Genomic DNA, 27,488 nt, shown 5'->3' on the forward strand with positions numbered 1-27,488 from the left:
CACGTAGGGAGGAATATTAATTCAATAACTCAGCTGACAAGGCTGTGGACCATAGGTTAAAAAGCAGTAGCACTGGCCTATGTCTAAAACATTGACACATTTCTGACCTTTCTTCCGTTCACCAAGGATGAAAAAAAAAAAAAAATGATTATGGGCATTACACTGAGATATAAGAGGGACACAACATGACTTCAAATGAAAAGATGAACCAGAAATAATATGTACATATAGAACACAACTGTAACAATATATTAAGTACCCTTTTCAGAACCAGAACTTAGGGTGACTTAAATAACTGAACCCTCATGCGGTTTTCCATAAAACTTTTTGTATAAAAAATTCTTAAAATTTAAATCTAGTTCTCGTACATCTGAAAGTAAAGCAGTCAATAAAATTTACCTTTTAAAAGACAAGGTTTGAAAATGCATATTAAAATTTTAGGATGAGTTCAAAGACAGAATCATGAGGCAGCAACTTGTGAAGCAAAAAATTCTTCTAGGATGAAACAAGTCTGATTCCTTGTCTGGTCACACCCTGACTTTTTGGAAATAAAAGAAAGACATTCATGCCTCAACCTGTCAAATAGTTCCAGATGTTCTCCTCAGGTATGATTTTTCAGATGCTGTTTAAAAGAGGCTCCTCCTATAACCTTAAGACCCCATGGAGGGCTTCCCTGGTGGCGCAGTGGTTAAGAATCCACCTGCCAATGCAGAGGACACGGGTTTGAGCTCTGGTCTGGGAAGATCCCACATGCCGCGGAGCAACTGAGCCTGTGCGTCACAACTACTGAGCCTGCGCTCTAGAGCCCATGAGCCACAACTACTGAGCTCATGTGCCACAACTACTGAAGCCTGTGCACCTAGAGACCGTGCTCCACAACAAGAGAAGCACTGCAATGAGAAGCCCACGCACCGCAACGAAGAGTAGCCCCTGCCCACCACAACTAGAGAAAGTCCATGTGCCGCAACGAAGACCCAACGCAGCCAAAAATAAATAAATAAATAAATTTATATATATATATATAAAAAAAAGAGCCCATGGAAATAACCATCTCAAGAGTAAGCCCTTTTGATCTGGGGGGAATTCTTACAAGTCTTCTCTAATTAAAAACTGGTGGACCTGGTTCTTCTTTGCTGCAGTACACACATGGCACTGAATACTACAGAAATTTCATACTGCAGAAGTAGGTCCATATTTCTACTCACTTTCTATTCCCTCTTCCCAATGTAAAGAGTTAGAAGGAAGGTTTATGTCTTTTCAAAGGCAAGGTGGAACTCCTGAACAAATTCAAAGGAGAAGTAAGAATTTATATGAATTTATTCTTGTCTTTGTATTCATCCTTTCAAAGGAGTTCAAACCAAAGCGTTAAGTGACGGTTAAGAAGCTCTTTTTTTCTTTTTAAAAAAGGAGATAGTGGGAGTAGGAAAATAAAACCAAAACCAAAAATCAACTACAGCCTGAAACACACCCCCTTTCAGTTTTCTTTAATAAATGAGAGGCAGCTCAGGATGAGCTTCACTTCAGCATCTCACAATGATCTTTCTGCTTCTGGCACCTTCTTAATTTATAATCTACTGTTATAAACTTCTCTGAACAACCTGAAGCTGAAAATGCCTTCCAAAATTTTGTCAAGGGAATGAATGCTTCTCTATTAATTCTTTAGTCATGTTGTGACAAAAGCTGTCTCACTGGAGCTACTACTTTTGAATAAAGAATTTGGCCCCTTCTCCCAGGTTTCTTGGCACCAGAAATGGACTCTGAGCTTGACTGTGCCATCTGAAACAGTACAAAATTAAAGACTCTCTTCTGGGTTAAAATCTGTTCTAAGATGGTTTCTTCTGTCCCTCTCCCCCAGTCCCCAGTACATATTCAGCTATACAGTAAAACGCCACAGCCAAAAGTTTCATCTTACTTGGAAGCAGTGTATACAGCGTTCTGAACTCTGATCTCCTACTTCTTCATCAGTACTTAGACTGCAGTCAACTCAAGTCTCTTACCTACAGACTTCCCACTAATGGATTTAGTGCCTCTGGCCCTAGAGATAAAAGACGTGTTAAAAGCACCCAGTCCATCTGTCTGTTCTACTTCTCCCCACTGAATAAAAGTCAGTGGAGCACTGACACATGGTACACTGAAGGTACATGCCATACACTACAGAGAAGCCTGTAGGAGAGAGTGATTATTTGGCAGAATTGGGAAAATGTTACAAAGGACGGGATACCGAGTCCTGAAGGATGAACAGGAATTCCTCTGCCAGTAAAAAGCAGGAGGTCAAGAGAGGCAGAGGTGAGAAACACACACATTCACAGGTAAGTGTCACACTCCATAGAGTTTTCAAGAACTACAAAAGAGTGTAGTTGAGGGGTTTATAGAGCAATGCTACCCTGAATAGGACACATCGAAGACAGATTGTTATCTTCCCCACTTTTCTTAAGCAGCTGGCCTCAAAACCTGTTAGCTCTTCCCTCTCCCTCAGCCTAATTCCCACATCCAATTAGCAGTCGATCGCTTCTTCCTCTAATCCCGACCTCGGCCACTACTACTGACAAGGGTGCCGGGACAGCGCCACGGGGTGATGACCTGAATCAGTAAGCAACTCTGGTCCCCCTCTCGGTCCTGTGAACAAACAACCGCCAAGTTACCTTCTTAAAGCAGAGCTCTGTTTCCATCACTAGTACTACTGGTGAAAGACTGAATAAAAATCTAAGAGATATGGGGATATATGTATATGTATAACTGATTCACTTTGTTATAAAGCAGAAACTAACACACCATTGTAAAGCAATTATACTCCAGTAAAGATGTTAAAAAAAAAAGAAAAATCGAAGCGAAATAGCCTGGCACTTGGGGATACCGTCCCGACCTGCCCGTCCACCAGCACTTGCCCCCATCCCTAGCCAAGGCCCCAGTCCAGCCCGGGGAAGTATACTTACTACCCTGGGCGCATACAAGTCCCCGCACTCACACCTTTGTTCACCTGAACCCTTCTCCTTGCCCCCCCTCTTCCCCTACCCGCCCACCCACCTACCTCCAACTCCTCCCCGAGGCCGTGTTCAATTCTGCTTACGAAACCTCATGGGATCACACAAGAGGTCCTTCCTCCTCGGAACTCCTATGGCTAGAAGTGTCTATGCAATTAAAATAGCCTTGGTTCTACACTTTGTGCCTTCACAACTAAGCTGTAAACTCTGAGGACACATCCTGTACTCCACAGAGTCTTTTACAGCTGTCCTTATACTCACAGTAAGTGATGACAAGCATTGTTCACTGAGGATACTGAGGAAGTGAACCTGGGCTCTCCCGGGTCTTTCCCTTTTCTCACCAACAAGTCCTATTGCTAATCTCCCTGCTACAGCCACTTCACTCCAACTCCACGGACCAACCCTAGCCCAGGGCACCCTCATTTCCTGTCGGAACCATTGCAGTACCCTCCTAAATGACTCCCATCAATGCCTAATCTAAAACCTTATAATAAAACCTAAACTCTCTTGCATGGAATAACCTATGTCAGAAAAAATTCTGAGGTCCCTTTCCCACACCCACCACCTCCCCAGCCAGCTCCCAATACACAGCCCCTCTGGGAGATGTTCCAGCGAAAGTTTAATCTTATTGGGGAGCAGTGCACGTGCCAACCTGAACTCAGGACTACGAGGTCCTGCTAGCCCTCTAGTCTGGTTTCCTGCCACGCTACCTGCCGCTCATCATCTCCTCACGCTGCTGTTCTCCGCCTCCCTGGCTGTGCCAATCTGATTTTGTCTCCGGAGCGCAGCACTTCTGTTCCCTGCGCCCTGCCCCTCTGCCCCCAGCTCCGCTCACACTGAACCCTCTCCTCCACCTCCTCCTCCTCCGGATCTCAGGTTAAGCGGCACTTCCTCAGAGCGGTGCTCCTCTCACCCAGTCCACGGCGGCAACCACGTCCATCCCTCACGTCTCTCTGTAATGAGGCCTCTTCATTGTCTGCCTCCCCAGCTGGAGTCCACGGATGCTCGAGCCTTGAAAGCCCAGAGCACGGCAGCGCCACACGTAAATGCTCAAGAAAAGTTTAATGAATGAACGAGCATTTAGGAAACCTTGGCCGAGGATCTATGTTCTCTACTTAAAAACAGTTGTTTCTGGAATCCGCCTGCCAATGCAGGGGACATGTGTTCATGCCCTGGTCCAGGAAGATACCACATGCCGCGGAGCGACTAAGCCCATGCGCCACAACTGCTGAGCCTGCGCTCTAGAGCCCGCGAGCCACAACTACTAAGCCTGCGTGCCTAGAGCCCATGCTCCGCAACAAGAGAAGCCACCGCAATGAGAAGCCCGTGCACCGCAACAAAGACTACCCCCCACTCACCGCAACTAGAGAAAGCCCACGTGCAGCAACAAAGACCAAACGCAGCCAAAAATAAATAAATCTATCAAAAAAAAGTTGTTTCTGTACATGTGATTAATTGTGGTTACTAACATAGTAGCGAATGATCAGATGAGTCATTTAAGTATACTCTTTATTTTATTTTATTTTTAACATCTTTATTGGAGTATAATTGCTTTACAATGTTGTGTTAGCTTCTGCTTTATAACAAAGTGAATCAGCTATACATATACATATATCCCCATATCCCCTCCCTCTTGAGCCTCCCTCCCACCCATCTAGGTGGTCACAAAGCACCGAGCTGATCTCCCTGTGCTATGAAGCTGCTTCCCACTAGCTATCTATTTTACATTTGGTCGTGTATATATGTCCATGCCACTCTCTCACTTTGTCACAGCTTACCCTTCCCCCTCCCTGTGTCCTCAAGTCCATTCTCTATGTCTGCATCTTTATTCCTGTCCTGTCACTAGGTTCATCAGAACCATTTTTTCTTAGATTCCATACATATGTGTTAGCATACGGTATTTGTTTTTCTCTTTCTGACTTACTTCACTCTGTATGACAGACTCTAGGTCCATCCACCTCATTGCAAATAACTCAATTTCATTTCTTTTTATGGCTGAGTAATATTCCGTTGTATATATGTGCCACATCTTAATTATACTTTTTAGAGCAGACTTTCAGAGGCGACTACTCCAGAAATAAAGTCAATCTCTTCTTTTCCCATTCTTGAAATTCTGGTACTACCACACTACACAGTACAGTAGTGAAAAATTAAGTGAACATCAAAGATAATTTAAAAACTGTTAGCTTTATGTTTCTTTCCTTTACTGGCCCCACAGGTGGAAAAAATAAGTTGAGTGATTTTGATCTCCATGTGCTCAGTCTCAGTTTTGACAGTGTGTGTGGGAGATCATTGAATATACACTCAAATGGCAGCCAGCACACAAGAAAGACAATGGAGCCTGGGAAGGTATAACACTCCGCAAACCATGAAATGCAAACTCCTGCCCGTCTCCCCCCAGCACCCAGCTGTTGCTGATACCCAGTGTCTCCTGTGTATTTGTTGAAGGAATGATTAATCCTAATTAGTCAACACTAGTTATATAAGGTCCCTTGACAGGGAACTCTGTGATGAATTAATACATGACACATTTCAACGACTTATGACAATGCTAATTCTTGAACTGTACTTTATTATTGGTGAGCACAATCCCACAAGCATATGGGTTAAGGTGGTGATGACATTTCTAAAGAATGTACCAACAGCGTGTCAATGGTGCACATTTTCATAATCCCCTTTCCTATCAATAGGAAAAAAGACGGTAAGGAAAGGAAACAGAGCACGTATTTTGCTCCTGCTCCACTGCAGGAGGTGAGAGAAATGAGAATTTCGCTCCTTCTCGGCCAGCAACAGGGATTCTCCCTTTTGGGCAAGGAACAAAGTTGGTAGCTCTGCTCATACAAGTAGCAGTGTTAAGAAGTCAGGCAGGAAAATAAACAGACAAACCAACCAACCAACAACACCTGAAAGAAGTCTCTAATCTGCGAGGTAAGTCTGAACTTCCCACACCAGCTTTAGCACAGGAGGAAAAGCTGGACGGAGGTGGGAAACTCTTCCCTTAACTAACCAAATGGAATATTCAAGAAGAGCCTGGGTTCTGCTGGCCTCCAATTCCATCCCTGAAGCAGAAGTGGGCTCCGGCGAGGAAAGAATAGAAATCAGTGATCAATGACCTCTCTTTCTAAGGATTCCCATGGCTTTTCCCAATCCCACCTTTCTCACACTGCCGGCCACTCCCGGTGAATGTGCTCTAAGTGTTAGAAGAGACTCATCCCAACCTCACACCCTAAATATGCGGTTTCCTCCAATTCAGGGACGGACTGATATAAACAATTTCAGTGACAAAAGTCTGAAAATATTTTGAACTCAACAATACTAGACAATTTACAATTATTCAGAGGCATAGGCAACTGGTTACTGATGAATGCAAATATGACTATAAAACTATGTTTTACAATATTTCTACTCATCTTATCGTGTTAACATAAAAATCACAAGTGTCAAATGGTCTTTAAAATTGCTCCTAAAAAGATACCAAAATACTTAGTAGTTGAGAGAATCACAAAATACTTATGAACAAAAATGTACATTTAAGGTTCTATATCCATTAGCACATTAACTCTAAAAAGAAAAATGAAGGACACTGTATTGGTCTATATCCCATTGTAACAGTCTGGTTTTAAAAACCAGTCTTCCCCGCTTCCACTTGATATGTGCTGCCTCTCAAAGCTTTACTGCCTGAAGGCTAACTGTTTTATCTAACAAAATATTTCACCAAGATCTTATTTTTCCCTAAGTATTCTATTTTTCTAAAACTCTCTGAAAAGAAGAAAAAAAATTATAATTTACTCCCACAGAGAAATGGAAGCAGCAAACATTAGACCATCATTCTGTGGTGAAGACATTCTTTGGCAACACTTAGGAAAACGACTTCAGTCTCTGCCCTTCTGAGCACGGGGGTCAAGAACTCCAGCTGAGTGACAGAGGACATTTAGATGGACACACAACCTTTACCCTCTATAGAGCTACAGCTGCCATCTTTGATCTCCTTCCTTCTTTGGACTCATCGTGTCTTAGGAGGCAGAGGACCCATGGGAGGCATTCAAATTCAAGGCTGCAACCCTAACCTGCCAACTGTCACACCCACACCCCGCACCTCCACCCTTAACCTAGGATTCCAACTTAAAAATTATGCATTTGCACAAAATGATAGATTTGTATCCTTCTGAAGGATGAAGCCAAACAACTCCTTATTTGTCCTAATTATGTTTTCTTTATGGATTATAAATAGATTTTAAGCCTCACTTTGATATCATGAGACAGACTGATTAACAGTGTAAACAATGGATAAGGCGGTTTTGTAATCTGGATGCTTAGTCTCTATTATCCAAATCTAAATCCAAGGAACCAAATTTTCTATGTGGAAAAGCACTTTGCTTGACTCTCTAAATTATATAATAAAAATTACTTTAAGAACACTGAAGAGGACTTGCAGAGGAAAATACACACTGGAAGAAGAGGCAGAAGTCAAAGGGCATAGGTAAAAGAGGGAGAACTTATCAGTTGGTATTCAGTGGAGCTAGGATTTACTTCTATCACATTACTATTACTCAAAATGACAACCCTCGGGAAAGTTCTACAATAAATCTAAACATTCAACACTTCACTTTATGTTAGATTCACTAGTCTAACAAGAATTTTATTGATTTGTTTCATCGTTTGAAACCTTCCAAGAACCTGTCCAGAATTAGAGCATCCACTGCTACTAAGAGTGGCAACCGCTGCCTTGTACAAATAAACACATATATTTCAGCTGAAATAAGTAATCTATGTTAAACTTAGAGCTCCAATTCACAAGCTCTTAGTTTCCTTAGAAGCCCAGAGAAAATACTTTTTTGATCTTCTGAAAGAGAACATACTTTAATATTGGTTTTGAAAAACTCACGTTAAGAAAAGGGTTTAATCAAATATGACTGCAAATACTAAAGAGAAGGAGGGGGAGGAGGAGGGGGAGGGGAGGGAAAGGGGGAAAGGGAAGGGGAGGAGGGGGGCAGGAGGAGGAGAAGAAGGATGGAGACGATCATTTTGAACCATGGGACTGTAAGCCCTTCAGGACAGATTTCATCTTTTTAAGCAGTTGTAAGGAATGCCTTATAGTAGGTGGATAAAAACAAACAAGCCTAGATCCATCAAAAGATATTCAGGCCCAATGTATTTCCCATCACCATCAGAGGATAGCAAGCGGTAGGTACAGTTGATTTGATTTAAAGACTGCTCAGGATTCAGCAAGAGTCTCAGAACCTGGAGCTTCTAGCTGAACCCTTGAGAACTAAGAAACTTAACAGGTTACAATCGCTATACAAAACCCTTATGACAATCATTCATGAGCTGCTATATACACAGGTGACTATGAACTCAGAGCACAAGTGAAAGAAAAGGGACTTGGGGGCTGACAGCTTGCTCTGCACATAGCAGACAACACTAGTGGACTTCAGTGCTCATAAAATACAGGGCAGATTTCAAGTACCCAAAGAAAGGATGATAACAATTTCTACATCACCATGAAACTTGGACTCCTACAGAGATCGTATTAGTCTCCTTAAGAAGTTTCATCAGCATCATCTATGAGTCAAATTTTAGATTTAAATGGCAAGACAGGCTCATCAATAATTAGGCCTTGGAAAGCATCCAGATTAACAGCATAAAATAAATGCTTGTTACAAAACAGCTCTACAGGGCTGGATTTATATAGCAGAATACCCAACCAAGTCCTGTGCGACAGGGCAAAGGAAAGGCTTTAACATCAATGTGCAGCAAAACTTTAGATGATACAATAAAGCTGTAAAAACAGAAACAGACTCCCTCCCCACAACACAGACATGCCAAGCGGACCGAAAACAGCACGGAGCCCAATCAACCTCACTTCACAGATGAGAAGACTAAGGCCCAGAAAAGTTGTCCGAGATGATCCAGGCTGGATTCTAGGCCCAATGTCTCCACTCCATCCTCACTAGACCAGCTTTCTCTCAAAAAACAGGGACAAAAACTGCCATTCTTATTGCTGGCTAACTCATCAAAGGATCCCAAAATCTTGGGAATCTTTCTTTCCTTTACTCTCCAGGACTAAAAGCTAAACAAACTCATGTTCCAACAGATTCCCTAGAAAAACCAAAATTCCCAAAAGTGGATACGGGACTGGAACCTGTACAGAGCCACTATAATGCCACTGCAGAATCACACGGCAATTCACTGCCAAATCCCTTCACATACGTTACCCCCGAGAACCACAGCTCACGAAAGAGAGGAGTCTGAACTCCACATCAGATCAAGGGAATTGTGCCAGAATGAGAAGAGCCTCAGACATGAAGCAAAGCAAACTTTGCAATATTCAAGAGAAAAGGAAATTTCCTGTAAGCCTCAGGGAACCTTTCCCAGAAGGTCTCAGGGTTGCTGAGAAAGGAAAGGGTTGCTGTGGGTCGTTGTTATAGCTATGAATTCAATGTCATCATTCTTAAAGGTCGTCAGCTACATTTAGATTTTGTTTTCCCAACAAACCAAAGGAAAAATGTCATTCAGGATCATGAGAAAATGCTGGGCAGAGGGCATGCTGGGAAAGTAGCATCCCACTTACTGGGGCGAGTGATGAACTACGGAAGCTCCTGCCTATCCTCCCTGAGGCATTTGAATCTTAGGCTGCGTGACACATACCCTACACAATCTTCTTTCACGTTATCACTGGGGTTTTGTGGCCGAACTTGGGCTTTTTCTGGCTTTTTCCTTTTATACTGAAAGTGTTTCTAGGGCAGTATGATTGCTAAGACGACCCGGAGGTAAAACAAATGTTAAACCAAAGATAAAGCACAGGAAAAGAGTAAACCAGTAAGGCTAAAAGACTTCTATATTAAGTAGAAAGTATGCCAAATGAGTTGCTTTAATTCCTAGTGCAACAGTGTTGGATTGGTTCCCTTGGTTGATGATACAGAAGCAATATATAACACTGTTTCTGAACTGCACAACTTCAGACCCCTATGTCAGTTACTAAAACCAGGCTAAGGGAAGACATTAAACAAAACTCAGATTTTTATAAAACTTCAGAGACTACCAAACTTTTGAACTCCCAATCCATATATTAATGACATCACAGACCTAAATGCTTAAGCTTCAAAAGGGAAAGTGAGAAACATCAAGTTCTACAACATACAAACTCATTTTGTTTCAACAGAATTCTTTAAGTTCCATTCAAACAAAACAGAGATGTTATAAAAGCCCAACATCATTGGTATCAAAAATTAAAGTTTGTTTCTAAGTAGTAACACGAATTAGTCATATTACTTTGAAGTAGCCTTGAGATTGATAATTTTAAAAGAACCCCAAGAACAAATATACCACCTCAACAGTCAAATAAAGTTACAGCAATTAGTCACTGAAAAAACACATATTGACTAATTCATATTTATCTGTAAAATGTCAAAAATATCTGCCCTGCCTACTGTACAAGATGGTTGAAAATGAAAATCAAAGTGAGACAGCATGTGAAAGTACTTAATAAGCACGTAAATCATAACATATTGTGTAAACTCCACCACTTACTGACTTGCAAAGAACAGTTACATGCGAGTAATGCTGTAACTTGGTATGGTAGATGAGTAGGAGACTAGGTGTCATTAACCTGGAGTCTAATCCTAGTTCAACCATTAAGTGCTAATAACCTCATTGTAATACAGATCACTAATGCCCACCGAGCACCACTTCTTTATCTGGAAACTAACAGAATTGGATTAGAGGGGTCTGAAGTCCCTTTTGGTTCTGCTACTACGATTAGTAATATTTCACATCTAAATTACTGCTAGTGGGACTTCCCTGGTGGTCCAGCGGTAAAGAATCCGCCTTACAATGCAGGGGACGCGGGTTCGAGCCCTGGTCGGGGGAACTAAGATCCCACATGCCGCGGGGCAACCAAGCCCGCGCGCCACAACTATTGAGCTCGCGCGTCTCAACTAGAGAGCCCACGCGCCCTGGAGGCTGCGCGCCACTAGAGAGAGAAAAACCCACAGGCCACAACTAGAGAGAAGCCCGTGCACCGCAACGAAGAGCCCACACCGCAACGAAGAGCCCACGCCGCAACGAAAGATCCCATGTGCCGCAACGAAAGATCCCGCATACCCCAACAAAGATCCCGTGTGCCGCAACTAAGACCCAACGCAGCCAAGAATAAGATAAAATAAATAAATAATAAATAAATCTTTTAAAAAAACTAAAAATAGAAAAAAAATTACTGTTAGTCTAAATAACATTTCACATTACTAAATATTCTCATACGTGCCACCATGTCACAAGCGGATGCCCCACCTTTCCTAATTCAGCAGATATAGCAGTGATACCACTACCTTTGGAAACCTGTGTGCAGACCTGTGAGCGGCTCAAAGCACTATTACCTACTTCTTCACAGTGTGGGTCAAAGATTAAATGAGATGAAGATGCATTTTATCCCATTTATCAGACTAGTGAGCTGAAGCCAAGAAGAAGTCATCTACGGACAACTCGCAGAAGAGTGAAAGCTGGGAGCAGAAAGCAGGTGCAGGGCTCTTCTCAATCAGGGACAACTGAGCATCTGAAATGGAAACGCACCAGGGCTGGTCCTCTCATGTCCAATCTTCTGTGGCATAAAGGAAGGCAGTCCCTGCTTCAACCCATCTGCTAACCACTAGGCACTGGTCTTTCTGTGTGCCAGGGATACGGTAATGAACGAAAGGAAAGTCCCTGGCCTCTTGGAGCTTACACTGTGGGTGGGGAAGATCCACAGAGTAAATGAGTAAAATATAGGGTATATTATAGTGGCAAGTGCTATGGAGAAAAATGAACCACGGAAAGGGAATACAGAGCATGTATTTGGTGATTTGCAATTTTCTTTTAAGCCAGCTGGATGTCACTTACAGAACTACAATAATACATCTAAAGTAGTTTTCCTAAGCATTTCCCCAAACAGGGAATACTTTGGATACAGGGAAGACGCTGGCCTGCTGATGCCAATTTTATATTGACTGCTCAAAGCTCTGAACTGCCAGCTATGAGATATCTGTCATGTTGGCAATCTAAATCCACACTAATGACAACTCACCCCAACTCCACCTTTAAATCCACAAAGAAAGAGAGCAAGTGGATTTAAGAAAGAGAGCCAGGAGGAGCCAGAAGTTACCAGAGCACTTGAACTGCTCCTGACTTAGCACAAATGTCTGCCAATACAAAGGTTAGAATGCAGTTTGTGTGCCGAGTTCTGCTAGGACAATGCACTAAGAATGCAGCGCACATCATTTTGCCTTTTCTGACCTGTCAATTCTAGTGACATTCTCTACTATTAGTCTATATTTAACCAGCTTACTAGGCAGTTTCTCCAGCTTCTAGCATTTTTTTTCTTTTATTAAAAGAGTAACCCAGTTTGCAAGAAAGTTGCTGTAACATAACAGCCCCCTCAAGATGTGACACACTTGTATGAGCACTGTCCTATCAACCTTTAATTCACCTCGTTAGCTGAGCTGGCAAACCAGGTTAAGCTTTTTTTAAAATGCCTTCTCCAAGTCGCTAAAATCTCATGGTCCTCGGGTTGTAACAGCATCCTGAGAATTACAGTAAGTCTTTTAAAATGTGCTACAGCCTACTTTAACGTCTATAACGCACTACCCTTTTTTTTTTAAACATCTTTATTGAAGTATAATTGCTTTACAATGGTGTGTTAGTGTCTGCTTTATAACAAAGTGAATCAGTTATACATATACATATCTTCCCATATCTCTTCCCTCTTGCATCTCCCTCCCTCCCACCCTCCCTATCCCACCCCTCTAGGTGGTCACAAAGCACCGAGCTGATCTCCCTGTGCTATGCGGCTGCTTCCCACTAGCTATCTATTTTACATTTGGTAGTGTATATATGTCCATGAAAGAAGTTCCCACAAAGGGTGGAAAGTCACTTCTGCGAAGAACTTGGGGCTGGTGGGGGGGGGGGGGGGCTGTCGGATCGTCCATCCTAAGAAAAAGATCCAATAGGGTTTTCCCTCTGTCCACACCCGGAGAGGAGGTGTTTGTTTGGCTTCTCCGCGGGAGGGGCGCTCCCTGGCCGCTTTCGCGGCGCTGGACCCGGCCCACTATGCGTCGATTTGGAGGCGAACGGCCGGCAAACTTCAGCCGGGATCCGCGGGCTGGGCCGGGGCGAGGGGGCAGCTCTTCCTGGGCGCCGCCCAGCCCTGCTCGCGGTCGCGGGGCCGGGTCCGGCCCAGGACGGCGTCTGGGGGCCTCCGGGGTTCTGAGGCCCCGGCCAGCGCCGGGCGGTGGGAACCCGAGGAGGGAGGGCGGGGGGACTGCGGTCCGGCGTCAACTTCAGGGGGAGTGGGGTCCGGCGGGGGGCACGGGCCCGGCCCGGCCGAAGCCATAGGGGCTGTCCTGCGGGGAGGCAGCGAGTGGGGCCCGGCCGGGGTGTCTGCCGGGAGGGACGCCGCGCTAAGCGGTGACCAGAGGGACCCCGGCGGCTGGGGGGTGGGGACCAGGGGCTCCGGGGACACGCCCGGCTCGCCCCGCCCCCGGGCTCCGGGCAGCGCGGGCCCGCCCGGCCCCCTCCTCACCTGATGTACGGGCTGGCAGCCGCCAGGATGTTCTTCTGCACCGGTATCTCCTCCCCGTCGAGGACCAGGTGCGCGTCGCAGAAGCGGGACTCCTCGCGGAAAGAGCTGAGCGCTCGCAGTAGGCGCGTGGCGTGCTGAGGATCTGACACGGCGCTGCCCTCGGCCATCGCGGCGCCCGTTCCTCAGCCCGCCGGTCGGGCTCCGGACGCCGCCCAAACGGATGCCTCGAGCCGCCCGCGTCCAGCGCGCGCCCAGTCTGCACAGCCCGCTCGCGCCCGTCTGCCCGGCCCGGCTCTCAGCGCTGCGAGCAAAATCGGGAGCCTCCGGAACGCGCCTGCGCCGTGCGCCACGCGAGAGTCCGGCGCCTTTAAGGAGCCGCGGTGTTGCGTCATTTCTGCGCGACGCCCCCGCGCCCTTGTGCCCTCCCTCTCCCCCGGCGTCGCCGGAGGCTGCCAATCCGAAGCCTCGTTCCTCCTACTGAGCTGCCGGTCCCCGAACGGGCGCTGCCGGGCGCGGTCCGCCGCTGAGAGCGATCGCTGCAGCGATGGAGGGGTGTGCGGGCAGGCTGGCACTCGGTGGTTGAGCCCGTGGCCTCTGGCGCCGTGAGTCTGAATTCGAGTCTCGGCTCTTCCACTCACTAGCTGTGTTACCATGGGTAAGGTGCCCATCCTTAATTTGTCCGTCTGCAAAATGAAGATGATATCTTAGTGTTGTTGCGGATTCATGTGAGATAACGCATGTAAGCGAGAGCGCAGTAGATGTAGCTTTCATTATTTACGAGAGAAAAGGCGCTTCCCAGGTAAGAGCACAGAGACCCGAGAAAGCAGGCCCTGAAAAGAGCGTTTGGGTTGCGGGCCAGGGAAGAGATGGAGCAGAAGCAGGGCCTCCTTAGCAGTGGTAAGGAAGTTGGTCTTGATCCCGTAGGTGTTAGGAACCATGAGAGGGTTTTTAGCAGGTCGTTTCACGAAGATCACTCAGCTGCTGCGTGGAGAACTGGGGGTGGGGGGTGGGGGGCGGGAGGGTGCCAAAGGCAGAAAAGTGCTTAAATATTGCCGTACTTGAGGGAAGGGAACGGTGGCCTGGATGGAAGGGTGATGATGGAGGTGGACAGTAGTGGATGGCTTTAAAAGAATAGGCAGAATTAGAAGGGAGAGGGAGTCCAGGATAATGTTCTGGGTTGAGTAACTAATTGCATGATGTTGGTACATTTCAGAGAGAGAGAGAAACGCTGAAGGTGTGGAAGGTAGAGAGGCCAGATGTTCAGATGTGACCAGGCTCCCCACCCAGTGAAGATCAAGGTGATGACAGGAAGCAAATCTGGGGCAGCTTGGCCTGCAGAGCAAGCCCCATACTGTCTGAAGTTTCTGGGAAGGTTGCTAAGGGCACATGGGAATGTGGAATGTAGCCTCCGTTTTGTCCACACATTAGGGGCTCAACAAGCTTATAAGAAATTAGCAGTTTTACAAAGGCCAAGGACCAGAAGAATATGGTCAGTATTCCAGATAAGGCAGGATGGGGTTTTCACTGGATCAGCTCAGGCTTTTCCTTCTGTCAACTCAAAGGCTCCAATAAAGTCTTGGATCTTTACCCTGAACCAGTCAAGGATTTGGGGTTACTGGTGGGAATCAGGGTATGTAACTCTGGTGGAGTCACTGGCAAAAGAATAGATTGGGAGAAGGATGTTACTAGCGGAAAGTCCAGACATTTCCAGCTCAGTATTATGGATGAAATGATTAAAACGTCTAGGATTGGCTTCAAAACAAAACAAAGGGATGGAGTGAAGTGGGTGGAGGTATAAATGAATCAAAAGTGGCTATGAGTTACTACTTTTAAAGCCGGGTCATGGGTACATGGAGATTTGTTGTACTCGTCTCTATATTTTTGTGTACGTTGTAAAATGTCATGATACAAAGTCAATAAGATAAGCCGCTGGAGCTTATCTTCTCCATGATACCTGCCCAGTATTCATGGGAGCAGTCAACACTTCTTGCTTGAAGTTACTGCTGTACTTTGAACGTTGCTCTGGCAGGAAAATTACTGTAAGGGGTTTATTTATCCATGTCACCTGCTAGCTTGTATATGCAAGCATCTCCATTTCTAGGTGCCAAGCTCACTGCCTGGCCCTATTAGTGCTCAGTAAATGTTGGATGGATGGAGGGATTTTAAAAATTGTGAACATCAGGCATTTAATAAATGTTTTCTGAATCGCAGTCTGTTTTCAGTTTGTGTTTGTCTTCTTTCTCAACTGGGTCGTTGTTGGAGTCAAAAATGATATATATGACAGAAAGAGTTCAAATCAAATACATAGGTGTTTGATAAACACTTACTGATCAATTACTTGGAATGCTGGTCTATTCTTCAAATGTCAGAGGTTCCAAAACAAAACAAAGACCTCAGATAACAGAATCACCCTCAGGTAGCCAGTTTTCCCAGAATGGGAGTGTTGCCTTAGTTGAAGTAACTGGAGGTGAATGGGGATTAGTCAGGCAGGCTCTTCCTGGTAGAGGTAACCTTCTCTGGTGTTTTGACAGAAGGAAGGTATGGGAGGACCTGGGCAGAGGGTTGTAGACAGACCAGCATCAATCGGGGGAAGGTAGTTGCTGGCTTGAGAGGTTCCCCTGTGCAACAGGCAGCAAATCGGCAGAAGATCTTATAAATGCTCTCCATTCCACCCCCACTGTTTGCAATATTCCCCACCAACCACCTGCCTGAATCACTCATATTCATCCTTCAAAATCCAGCTCAGTGACCTTCAGAGAACCTCCAACCAGTTTCTCAGGGCAGAGTCCCCATGCTGTGCCATGGTCATGCCTTCTGTGCTGCATTTAGCTCACTGCACTGTAATTAACTGGTTTATACGCGAGCTCCTCCAGGGTAGTAGCTGTGTTGCGTTTACGTATTCCAAGAGACTTGCACAGTGCCTGGTGCTCAGTGGGTTACCCCGGAATGCTTCCCGTAATCTGTTAGAGGTGGCAAGTTGGGTGAATGAGCCCAGGAGGCAGGCTGTAGCACAGTAGGGGCAGGTGGGACCACAGGGAGCTGAAGAACACACCCCCTGTGTCAGGTGGGAGGCTGCCCCTCACTTCCAGCTGATTGCTCCAGGGGATGAGGGCCCACGGGTGCCAAATCCAGAGATTTTTCAAGAGATCTGAAAATTCAGATTCACATGTCCAGTGTCCCAGTTTTTCAACATTAGCCACGAATTCCATCTGAGAAAAAAAGATGCAGCATGTGTCTGCAGACAGGATCTGGCTTCCATTCATTTCCAGAGGCAATCAGAAGACCATCTTGGTTTACTGAGAAGGAGTTAACAATCAAAAGAATGCTAGATTCTCAATAAAAATTGTTGAGTTGAACTCAAGTGCCCCAAAAAACCTCATCTTGGTTCTGTAGGGAAGGAAGAGGGCCAAGTGTGGGAGGAAGGACTTGTGGGGCAGCTGCTACCAGAGCCACTCCTGGTTAGACCGTGGACTGTTTCGAAGCCTTTCTTGATATTGCTCAAACCGAGCCACCCTTGATAATTGTTTATGGCCATCAGACTTGTGTATTTAGTGTTATTGTTTCCCTACATTCCATAGATATCAGACATCAGCTGTTGTGAAATGTGTAATCTCAGAGATTCGATACAGTCCCAGCAAGTTTCAGTCTCTGGTGACTATAACTATAGCCTCTTTAGAGGCTAAACAACCCCAGAGAAAGGATTCTTTTTTTCCTCTGAAGACTAAAAAGGATGTTTTCACAAGATACTAACAGTAGTTATTCATTCAACAAATATTTATTAAGCACCTGCTGTATGATACCCGTTGCAGAGGCACTGATGGTGAAAACAGACATAGTTACCTCCATGGTATTGTAGGGACTTTTTATTCTCTTTGTGCTTTTCTGATCATGTATCATTTTACAGTCAGGAAAAAACAAGTTTCATTTGCAAAAAGAAAATACTTTGCTTCAAAAAATGAACCCTTAAAAGAAAGAAGAATCACCTTGGAGTTTGGGGTTTTATTTTAAAATAAATGTTAGAAAGAGGAATAAGAGTCCAGGAGAAGATAATGCAAAGAAAAAAATTAGTAGTTTGGAAGCGCTTTGGAAAATATTGCCTTCAGTGGATTCATTTTATTGAAGTGAAAACTGAAGCAAGATGATGAAGGATTCCGTCAAGGTCATACATGTGACCTAGTTGGGCAGAACAGACAGGCCCAGAGCTTCTGCCTTCCAGCCCTGTAAGCTTTTCCATTACACCAAGTTGACTCTTCATAAACATTAATTTGGTTGAGCCAGTCTCTTCTGATTCATTTTAAGGCAGTCTTCAAATATTTTATTAGGTAAATCTGTCATTTGTCCAAATCTATATATAGCTCCTTTCTTTCCGAGAATCTGAGCTCTTCCAAATTGCTGAGTCAGAGAACATCTCAGTATTTATAACTCTTGAGAGTTGATTCTATATATTTACACAATATTCAGGGAAGTGTCTCAGAAACCAGTGAACTAATTAAGCTGTAATGAAGATAGTTTCTGTTTCTGTGCAAATCCATGCTGTATTCCCAGCACCTGGCACAGGGCCTGACACACAGTAGGTACTCAATAAATATTTGCTGAATGAATAAATGTTAATAAGTAGGGAGAACTGGGATTTTTCTATCCACAAGGGATTACTTCACTTGTTGTTTTCCACAGTACCCCCATGAACTCCAAGCTGGTCTATGCAACAGCAGGCTAACATCTCTGGTTGAAAATAAACTCCTGATTTTACCCCTTAAACCTAATCATTCCCCAAATAAAGTGGCAGCATCATTCGTTTAACCAAGGACAGAGATTTCGGGACATTCTTGATCTTTTTTCTCATGCCCTTCATCCAATTCACCAGCAAACCCTGCAGCTCCTCCTGCAGACTGTGTCCTGAGTCCAGCCTCATCTCCTGACCCCCATCAGTACCACCTGAGTCCAGCCACCAGTCAGCTCCCCCTGGACTCCTGCAATAGCCTCCTAGGCTGTGCTCCCTGTTCCTCTTGCCCCCTTATGAGTTCTTTCTCCCCGTAAGTTAATCAGATCAAGTTGCTTCCCAAAACAAAACCCTCCAATAGCTTCCCATCAAACTTAGGGGAAAAAAGTCCAAAGTAGAAAGCCCTGAGAGATGTGGCCTTGTACTTCCTCTGCGACCTCATTTCCTACCACTCTCCTCTCCCTCGATGTGCACTAACCAAACTGGCCTTCTTGCTGTTCCTTGGACAGGCCTCACATATGCCCACCCCAGGGCCTTTGCACTGGCTGATTTCTAAGCCTGGAAATGTCTTTCCTCATATTCTCAGACTTTGATCTTTCCTTCTGCATAGATCAGAGCTCAAATGTCAGCTCCTCAGAGAGGCCTTCACTTATCTCCCTGTATAATGAATGCTTCCCTCAACCTCCTTCATTTTTCCTCACTGCATTCAATGAGTACCTAAAATAATATATGTTTATTTGTGATTCGTGTGTCTCCTCTGATTATAAGTTTCACGAGGCCTGGCAGGAACTTCCTATTTTATTTATCACTGTATCGCCAGCCTCTAAAACAATGCATGGAATATAATTGATACACAATAAATATAGACTTACTGAAAGAAAGAAACAGACTGAAGGAAGGGAGGAAGGGAGGAAGGGAGAAAATCTTCCTGGATCTTTTCGTCCCTTGCTGCCTAACCTGACCTTGCCAACATGGAGAAAGATGAATTATCAAGAGTGATTCAAAGGACATGAAACTTCCAAGCCTCAGAAGGTCACGATATAACAGCTCTGGGCAGAGGTCGCCCCAGTTACTTCTTTCAAACCAATCCTGTGCAAGAACCTTTATTTCCTCCTTCGAGCCACACCATTTTCCACTCTGTACTCTTTAAATTTAGTTTGGGTATTGTATGTTGTTTATATACCCAAAAGCATGCAAAAGATACTCAATTTCTGTCCTCCCCCTAGAATTCTAGCCAATACGCTGATTTATTCTGCAGCATTTATATCATGTAAGTAATTTGCCTGCTCCTTAGACCTGTTTTAACATGAAGTCATTTGAATTCCTTTAAGTCATTGGATTTCGTCACTACCTCCCCACGGGGTCTCTTTCTCCTATTCTTGGAGGCTCCGGGTTAATTACTCCACTTCTTCAGTTTCTCCCTCTGTAAAACTAGCATAATCGTAGTAACTTCCCAGAGCGGTTGTGAGGATTAAATGAGATGATACTAGTGAAGCACTGACAAGAAGGTCTGGCACATAATAGGTGCTGAGCAAGTGGTAAGTGTTCTTATGTTCATGATCGCTATCATCACCACAGTCATCCTCCTGGTTTTTAATGGCATTTTTCCCAGCTCACGAACTGTCAGCTTCTGGTTGACTTTCAAGTCAAAAATCTAGTCTCTTCACCTCTACAGTCCGGGCTCCACCAGCTACCTCCTCTCGGGTCTGGCTTGACAACTTCACGTCTCACTTCTCCCTGATGTAAATGCTGGACTGTAGTGAACTTCATCTATTTTCTGACTCCATCTGCCATTTTCCCTTCCTATTCCAGCTCTTTAAACATCCCTATTCTACTGCTTTTTATTTCATGCTCCATGTGTTTAATTTGATTTTTTAACATTTAAATTCATTCTTATATTTTCGGAAATATGTTAGACATCTTTGCCTAGCAAGGTTTGAAACTAATTAACACTTTAATATGTTTATTATCTTGGAAAAACATCTTGATTGAGGTATAACATAAAGTGTACGGCTCAATGAATTGTTCCATGTGGATACACCTGTGAACTCACCAGCCGGATCAAGATAAAGAACATTCCCAGTAACCCAGAAGGTTCCCTCAGTGTTTCCAGTTAGTACCTCCCACAGGAAACCACTCTTCTGACTTCTATCACTATTGATTGGGTTTTCCTGTTCTTGAACCTTTGCATTTGGCATATTTCACTCCATACAGTGTCTTTGAAATTCTTCCATTTGTTACTTTGAAATTTTTCCATTTGTTATTTGTAGCAATAGTTGGTTCTTTATTCGTCTATGAGAGTTCCAGTTGCTCCACATCCCTCAAGAATCGGTGGTGTCTTTGTTTTAATTACACCCATTCTGGTGGGTGTGTAGTGGTATCTTGTTGTTTTAATTTGTATTTCCCTAACGAATAACAATGGTGAGCACCTTTTTATATGCTTTTTGATCACTTGTATCTTTTTTTAAGTGCTTGTTTAACCTTTGTTTCATTTTTAAAAATTGGGTTTTCAAATCGATTTTTTTAGGAGTTCTTTTATGATGTATATGCAACACAAACTTCTTCTCCCAACCTGTGGCTTCTGGAAGAGCTTACGGAAAAACCCGAACGAACTTTTTGGCCAACCCAATACTTTCCCCTTAGAACATCGGCATAGATTACATTCCCTACGTGCCACGATCCTGTCTTTCTCATCCTTCACTGGTCCCCCAAGTCCCTGTGCCTGACTCATGAGGTGTCCCACCATCTGGCCCACTCCTCCCTCCCCACCCTCACCTTCTAGACCCACACCGCCCTCCATCCCAGACCCTCTGCACAGACCCAGCTCTTCATCCTGCCACCTCTTCCCTCCTGCCTGGACTCCTTCTCCCATGACTTTGGTGCCTGAAAAACTGCTCGCCGCTCCAGCACCTCCTCTGTGAAGCCTCTCCTGGCTTCTTTCTGTCTCTTTGTGCCTTGAAATCTGCCTCTGGAACCAGATTGCTGGGTTCAAACCCTCCTTCTGTCCCTTTCCAGCTCTGTGGCCCTGAGGTTTAAATGGCCTAAACCTCAGATTCCTCACTGGGAAAAATTGTGGTTCCTGCTATATATGGTTTTGTGCAAATAAATGAGATGATCAGGGTACAACTAGTGTCTCGCACATAGTAAGTGCTCTGTAAATGTTTGATTTAAAAAAAAAAGTCAAAAATAGTCATACCCATCACATTAATGACATTTATCTGTTAACATATTGGTCTTTTCACTAGACTGGGTATTTCTTGAAATCAGAAGTCATTACCTTAACTTTTGGAGTTTGTGGAGTTCTTAGTGCAGTTTGCTGTGCAGGGAGCTTTACGTCCATTACCCCAACAGATGTTTACAACAACCTGCAAGGTAAGTATTAGGATCTCCATGCCATGGGTTACAAAACTGAGGCTCCAGCCCACATCCCTCAGCTGATTCATAGAGGAGCCAGGATTTTGACTCCCTGATTCACTGCAAAGTTTTTGAGCCATTCATTGGACATCCTTGCCTCTCCATGTGTCCCCAGCACCTACACAGTGAGCTTGGTAAATATCTGATGAGTAGAATTGAGTCTAATAAACCCCAACGTACCCAAGCTTGTCAGAAAAGAACATGGGTTTATCTGTGCTGCTAAAGTTCTGAAGCTGACCCTCAAAGGCCAAGCAATTAGAGACTGAGATCCTTCTGGCAAAACAGACAGCACCTAGAGCAGGTGCCTGTTTTCAACTTTTCCCTCTCAGCAAACAGTGGTTTCAACATCAGTAAGTTGAAGGTGTGCTCTTTAATTGACACAATGCTACTTTTCCAGAGGAACAGGTTGTCGCTTTTCACAAAATTTGTCCTATTTAATGAAACGTTGTTTGCTGTCTTAGTTACCTACCATCTCTCCTATTGCTATATTATAGTCCCAAGCTTTTAAAATGCTGTACCAAGAGTCTTGGGAAGATCCTTTTCAGGCAGATTCTTGAAGCTTGGCCTCTCCAGCTCAATTGTAAATATCTTGAGAGCAGGAATCACCTCATATCCGTCTTTATCTCCCATGGCACCTGACTCGGTTAGGCAGGAATTCAATAAGTATTTGCCAAATCCATTACTGCCTGCTTATTTCATGCTGGGGACTGGGCTAAGCCTTGGGAAGGAGAAAGGAGGAATCACATTCAGATCTTACCCTCCAGGAGCTTCTAGGCCAACCCAGGAGATAAGAGTCAAACATAAACAAAAAGCATCTGATATGGAAAACGGTGTTTGTAATCGGGATTATAGCAGAGAGCTACACTGGGGTACCCCCCTCCCCCCGCCAACACACACCCAAAGCATCACTTGTACCTAAAGATTGCTGGGAAGTTCTTTGCTATTAAAATAAGCATGGACATACTGTGGAGTAGACTCTAACATGTATATGCACTTTAAGGTAAAACGCAGATTTCAAGGTGCTGTATTTGGTAGACCTGTGCCCCCGCCTTTCTTTAGCTCCCCTCTCCTCTGCCTCTAGGAATGTTTTGGTGGGTGTGATGTTGAACACTGCTATTGGCATCAGACAAAACCGGGTTTTCATTCAGGCTCTGCTCCATCACTTTCTAGCTGTGTGATTTTGAGCAAATGGTCTGAGCTCTCCGAACCTCAGATTATTCATGATTTTTATGAGGGTTAGTGTTTCATGTAAAGCTTTTGTCACATACACAGTAGCTTTTATGCCTGTTGTGAGAAAACAAGTGTGGGATGGATGGATGGATGGATGGAGCAGGGAACAGGCCAGTCTTGCCACAGCAAAAAAGGCACATTCCCTTTGACATGAACACTTTGCAATTCTATAGCATTTTATACACTTGAAGCATTTTCATAATCACACAAAAATCAAAGAAAGTAGAGCCATCCCAATTCTACCTATGAGAAAACTGAAGCCTCAAGAAATGCCCAGAGGGACTTCCCTGGTGGCGCAGTGGTTAAGAATCCGCCTGCCAATGCAGGGCACATGGGTTCGATCCCTGGTCTGGGAAGATCCCACCTGCCACGGAGCAACTAAGCCCGTGCACCACAACTACTGAGCCTGCGCTCTAGAACCCATGCACCACAACTACTGAGCCCTCGTGCCACGACTACTGAAGCCCGCGTGCCTAGAGCCTGTGCTACCCAACAAGAGAAGCCACCGCAATGAGAAGCCCACGCACTGCAACGAAGAGTAGCCCCTGCTTGCTGCAACTAGAGAAAGCCCGCAGGCAGCAATGAAGACCCAATGCAGCCAAAAATAAATAAAGAGTCTTGCAAAGACTGAGATCGGTCATCTTGAGATTTGAGCCAGTGCCTGGTTCAGCATCTTTAACACAACAGCTTGGGGACTTGTTAGGGGATAGAGGATGGGGAGGAGGGGGCCGGCCTTTCAAACTGCTGCCTTTCCTTTCTGACCGGTGTACGGCCTGTTAATTTGACCTACATGTTGTGAGACACAGAGTCACAGAATCCTCACGGCTGGGGTAGTGCAAAAGTCCTTCACTTTCCCTGTTGAGAAGCTGATACAAGCGATGGACTCTACTCTCCTTAAGAACATACAGACACACAAAAATTCACATACAGCTTCAGGAAGCCCCGGGTGCCCTGAAGCCCCTCCACCATGCCCCCTCAGGCGCTCAAGCCCCCTCTACAGAGACCATCCTGAGCCTGACCAACTGCAGAAACCACAAACTCATTTCCTCCAGCAGACCAGTAGAAACAGTATAACCCAACATAACAAAGCCCTGCAACTTCAGCCAGGGACAACTCACCCTCCCAACTCTGCAATCATCTGAATTCTAAGAAGTCTATCCTTCGATAAATGTCCAAAGTCAAACCATCCATTTCCCTCCCAGACTTTTGCAAGTCTTGGTGGAGATGAGAATTGAGGTTAACTGTGTTTTAGAAATCAAAATTGCCAGTGTGTTAATAGAAGGGGGAGACCCGTGAACAGGATTAATACAGAGGTTACCTAGAGTCGATTGGCTTCACCACAGGCAATGCCTTCATTGTCATGAAAGCCAAGACTGAGCACAAAAGATAAAGAACCAGATTGGCAGTCGAGGGAAATTTGGTGAGGCGTTCAGTTCATGTGTTCATTCAGCACTTATGTATCGAACACTTACTACGTGCCAGGCACTGTTCTAGACCCCCAGGATACATCTGAGACTAAAACAGAAAAATCCTCACCCTGAATGTAATCTTTGAGCTTACATTCTAGTGAGGGAGATGGACAAATACCAATAAACGTAATAAATAAGTCAATTTTATAGTATGCTAGAAGGCGACAGGTGCTACGGGGGAAAAAGGAATTAAGCTGGATAAAGGGATCAGGAGCGTGTGCTCAATGGCGGAAGCAAGTTGCAGTGTTCAACTAGGGTCAGGGAATCTGCACTGAAATAACATTTGAGCAAGACTTGAAGGCGGGGAGACCACATACATATCTTGACCACACACACATCTTGACCACACATCTTGAAGCCAAGGTGATGCCAACGACAATACTAAATGGCTAACATTCACGTATTCACTCAACAAATATTTATTGAGCGCATTAAGAGCTAGGTGCTTGTGGTCGGCTGAATAATGGTCCCCAAAGATATCCAGGTCCTAATCCCTGGAACCTGTGTATGTCACCTATATGGCAAAATGGACTTTGCAGATGTCACAAAGTTAAGGATTTTAAAATAGGGAGATTATCCTGGATCATCCAGTGGGCCCTAAATGTAATCATGAGGGTCCTTATGCAAGAGGGAGATTTGACTTCATAGAAGGAAAAAAAGTGATGTAACAAACGTGTAGATACGTTTGGGGGGAAAGTGGCGGGGAGGGGTGTGTGTGTGATGAACTGGGAGATTGGGATTGACATATATACACTAATATGTATAAAATGGATAACTAATAACCTGCTGTATAAAAAAATAAATAAAATTCTAAAATTCAAAAAAAAAAGTGATGTGACGATGAAAGCAGGGAAGAAAAGGTGAAGTGAGGCGGGACCATGAGCAAAGGAATGAGGGAGCAGGAAAAGGCAAGGAAACAGACTCTTGCCTGGAGACTCCAGAAGGAAGCTGCCCTTCTGACGCCTTGATCTTATTCCCATAAGACTCATTTTAGACTTCTGATCCCAGAACTGTAAGAATAAATCTGTGTTGTTTTATGCCACCAGTTTGTGGTAATTTGTTACAGCAGCCATAGGAACCCAATACAGCGCTATTTTAGACAGGGATATAGTGAGAAACAAAACTGATGGAAATCCCTACCATGTGGATGTCCCACCCTTGACCACTCATTCTGTGCCTGGCACTGGCCTGTGCCTTTGATACATAGCATCCTTTTAATGATCACATCCGTCCTAGGAGATGGCTGCTATTTGAACTGAGACCGTGTAACTCGGAGACCCTGTTCTCTGACCATTGGAGGGTCTTCTGGTCATGCCTGATTAGACTATGGCTATTTTGGGTGTGCCAGTGATCTGCTTATGTCATCTCTGATGCCACTGGTCACTCTGGGTACCTGGGACACCGTCCCCGTCCTCTCTCACCACACCAGGAGTAAGGCCCTTCCGAAAGAGAGGAGGACCAGCCTTCGCTTGAGGGTTTACGAGTAGCATCCTCTGCATGAACTGCCCCCATAATTTTCGCTAACTCAGATGGGTAGAGGCAACTAAGAGGCAGACACTTCTTCTAAGGGCTACAAGAATATTATTTAATCCTCACTGTAGCCCTGTGAGGTGGGTTCGAATGTTATCCCCATTTCACAGGTCAGGAGCCAGAGGCACAGAGAGTTTAAATAACTTATCAAAGGTCTTAAGACTAGTGAGGGTTGGGAGCCAAGATTCAACCTCTTAACTGTTTTTAAGGCTCATAAATAAAATAGCTAAAATTTATTGAAAACTGCTATGTGTCAGGCAATCTTCATTTAAATTTCATGACTCTCTGAATGAGGGACATGTACTATCTCTATTTTATGGATGATGAAACTGAGGCATCATCAGGTTTCGAGAGGATCAAAACCCAGGCAGTGAGGCTGCAGTCCCTGTTCTCACCTCTTGTGATGCCCTTTAATTAAGAACCCACTTTGTCCCAGGCACTAAACGAAGCCCTGAGGGTGAAGAAGTGAATAAGATTAAGACAATAAAAGTAGTGGTTAAGAAGTTAGACTTGGGGGGCTTCCCTGGTGGCGCAGTGGTTGGGAATCTGCCTGCTAATGCAGGGGACACGGGTTCGAGCCCTGGTCTGGGAGGGTCCCACATGCCACGGAGCAACTAGGCCCATGAGCCACAACTACTGAGCCTGCGCGTCTGGATCTGTGCTCCGCAACAAGAGAGGCCGCGACAGTGAGAGGCCCGCGCACCGCGATGAGGAGTGGCCCCCGCTTGCCGCAACTGGAGAAAGCCCTCGCACAGAAACGAAGCCCCAACACAGCCAAAAATAAATAAATGAATAAACCCAAAGTTTAGAAGTTAGACTTGGGGTCTCAGGAACCACCTGTGTGATCTCGGGAAAGTTACTTAACTGTTCTGAGACTCAGTTTTCTCATCCATAATATGAGAATGGTACCAGGCCCGACCTCAGGGCTGTTGCGAGGATTACGTGAGAACCAGCACTTACAGTGAGGTGTCAACACACATCAGCTGATGTTATACTGCTGTTACTATTATAATAAGCTCTGTTCCTGCCCTTAACCACAGAAGATGCACAAACAATATAGACATCACTGTTCCTTCCACATTGATTCTGATGATAATTTAAGGAAACCTGAACTAGGCTAAGACCTCTTGCCTGCCCAACCCAAAGGGCAGACTGAAGACAAAATCAGGGAACCCATGCCTTTCACTGGTCCCAACCTCCTGGAATGGATTAGCATCTCTAGGAACACCAGTCACCCTTGGCCCTCCTGGAACACAGTAGATGTACTTAAGGAAAGAAAAAACTGTTAAATCCTACCAGGGGATGTGACTCTGAATTGAACATGCATACACTGGACTTACCTGGAACTTCGCCAGGACCCAGTGATGAAGATGGAGGAAGATACTAAATCTCCACTGACTGAGGCTCCATCTTGGTTTCCTTGTCTCTGAACCAAGGCCTTGCTGGAACCAGCAGAGAGCTGCCCTACAGTTTCTTTTCACTGGTTGAAGGAACCATCTTCTAAGGAATGGTGGAGGAAAAGGAGATACATTTTTTTTCCTGTGTGGAAGGAAGATTTATCAACCCTAAATGGTGACTTTTATGTTGGGACA

At 44.8% G+C, this 27,488-nt stretch overlaps 1 protein-coding gene across 2 annotated transcripts in view; it reads right to left on the minus strand.

Moving 5' to 3' along the window:
- GAN (gigaxonin) overlaps positions 1-13,799 on the minus strand; it is a 63,840-nt gene extending 50,041 nt beyond the window's left edge. For both annotated transcript variants that reach the window (XM_061173120.1, XM_061173119.1), the window contains exon 1: positions 13,534-13,799. In XM_061173120.1, the coding sequence (XP_061029103.1) occupies positions 13,534-13,700 (167 nt within the window). In that variant the 5' untranslated portion in view covers positions 13,701-13,799. The remainder of the gene's footprint in view (positions 1-13,533) is intronic.
- Between the last annotated feature and the right edge of the window lie 13,689 nt (positions 13,800-27,488).

This window comes from Eubalaena glacialis, chromosome 18 (genome assembly GCF_028564815.1).
Source record: "Eubalaena glacialis isolate mEubGla1 chromosome 18, mEubGla1.1.hap2.+ XY, whole genome shotgun sequence".
Lineage (NCBI taxonomy): Eukaryota > Metazoa > Chordata > Mammalia > Artiodactyla > Balaenidae > Eubalaena > Eubalaena glacialis.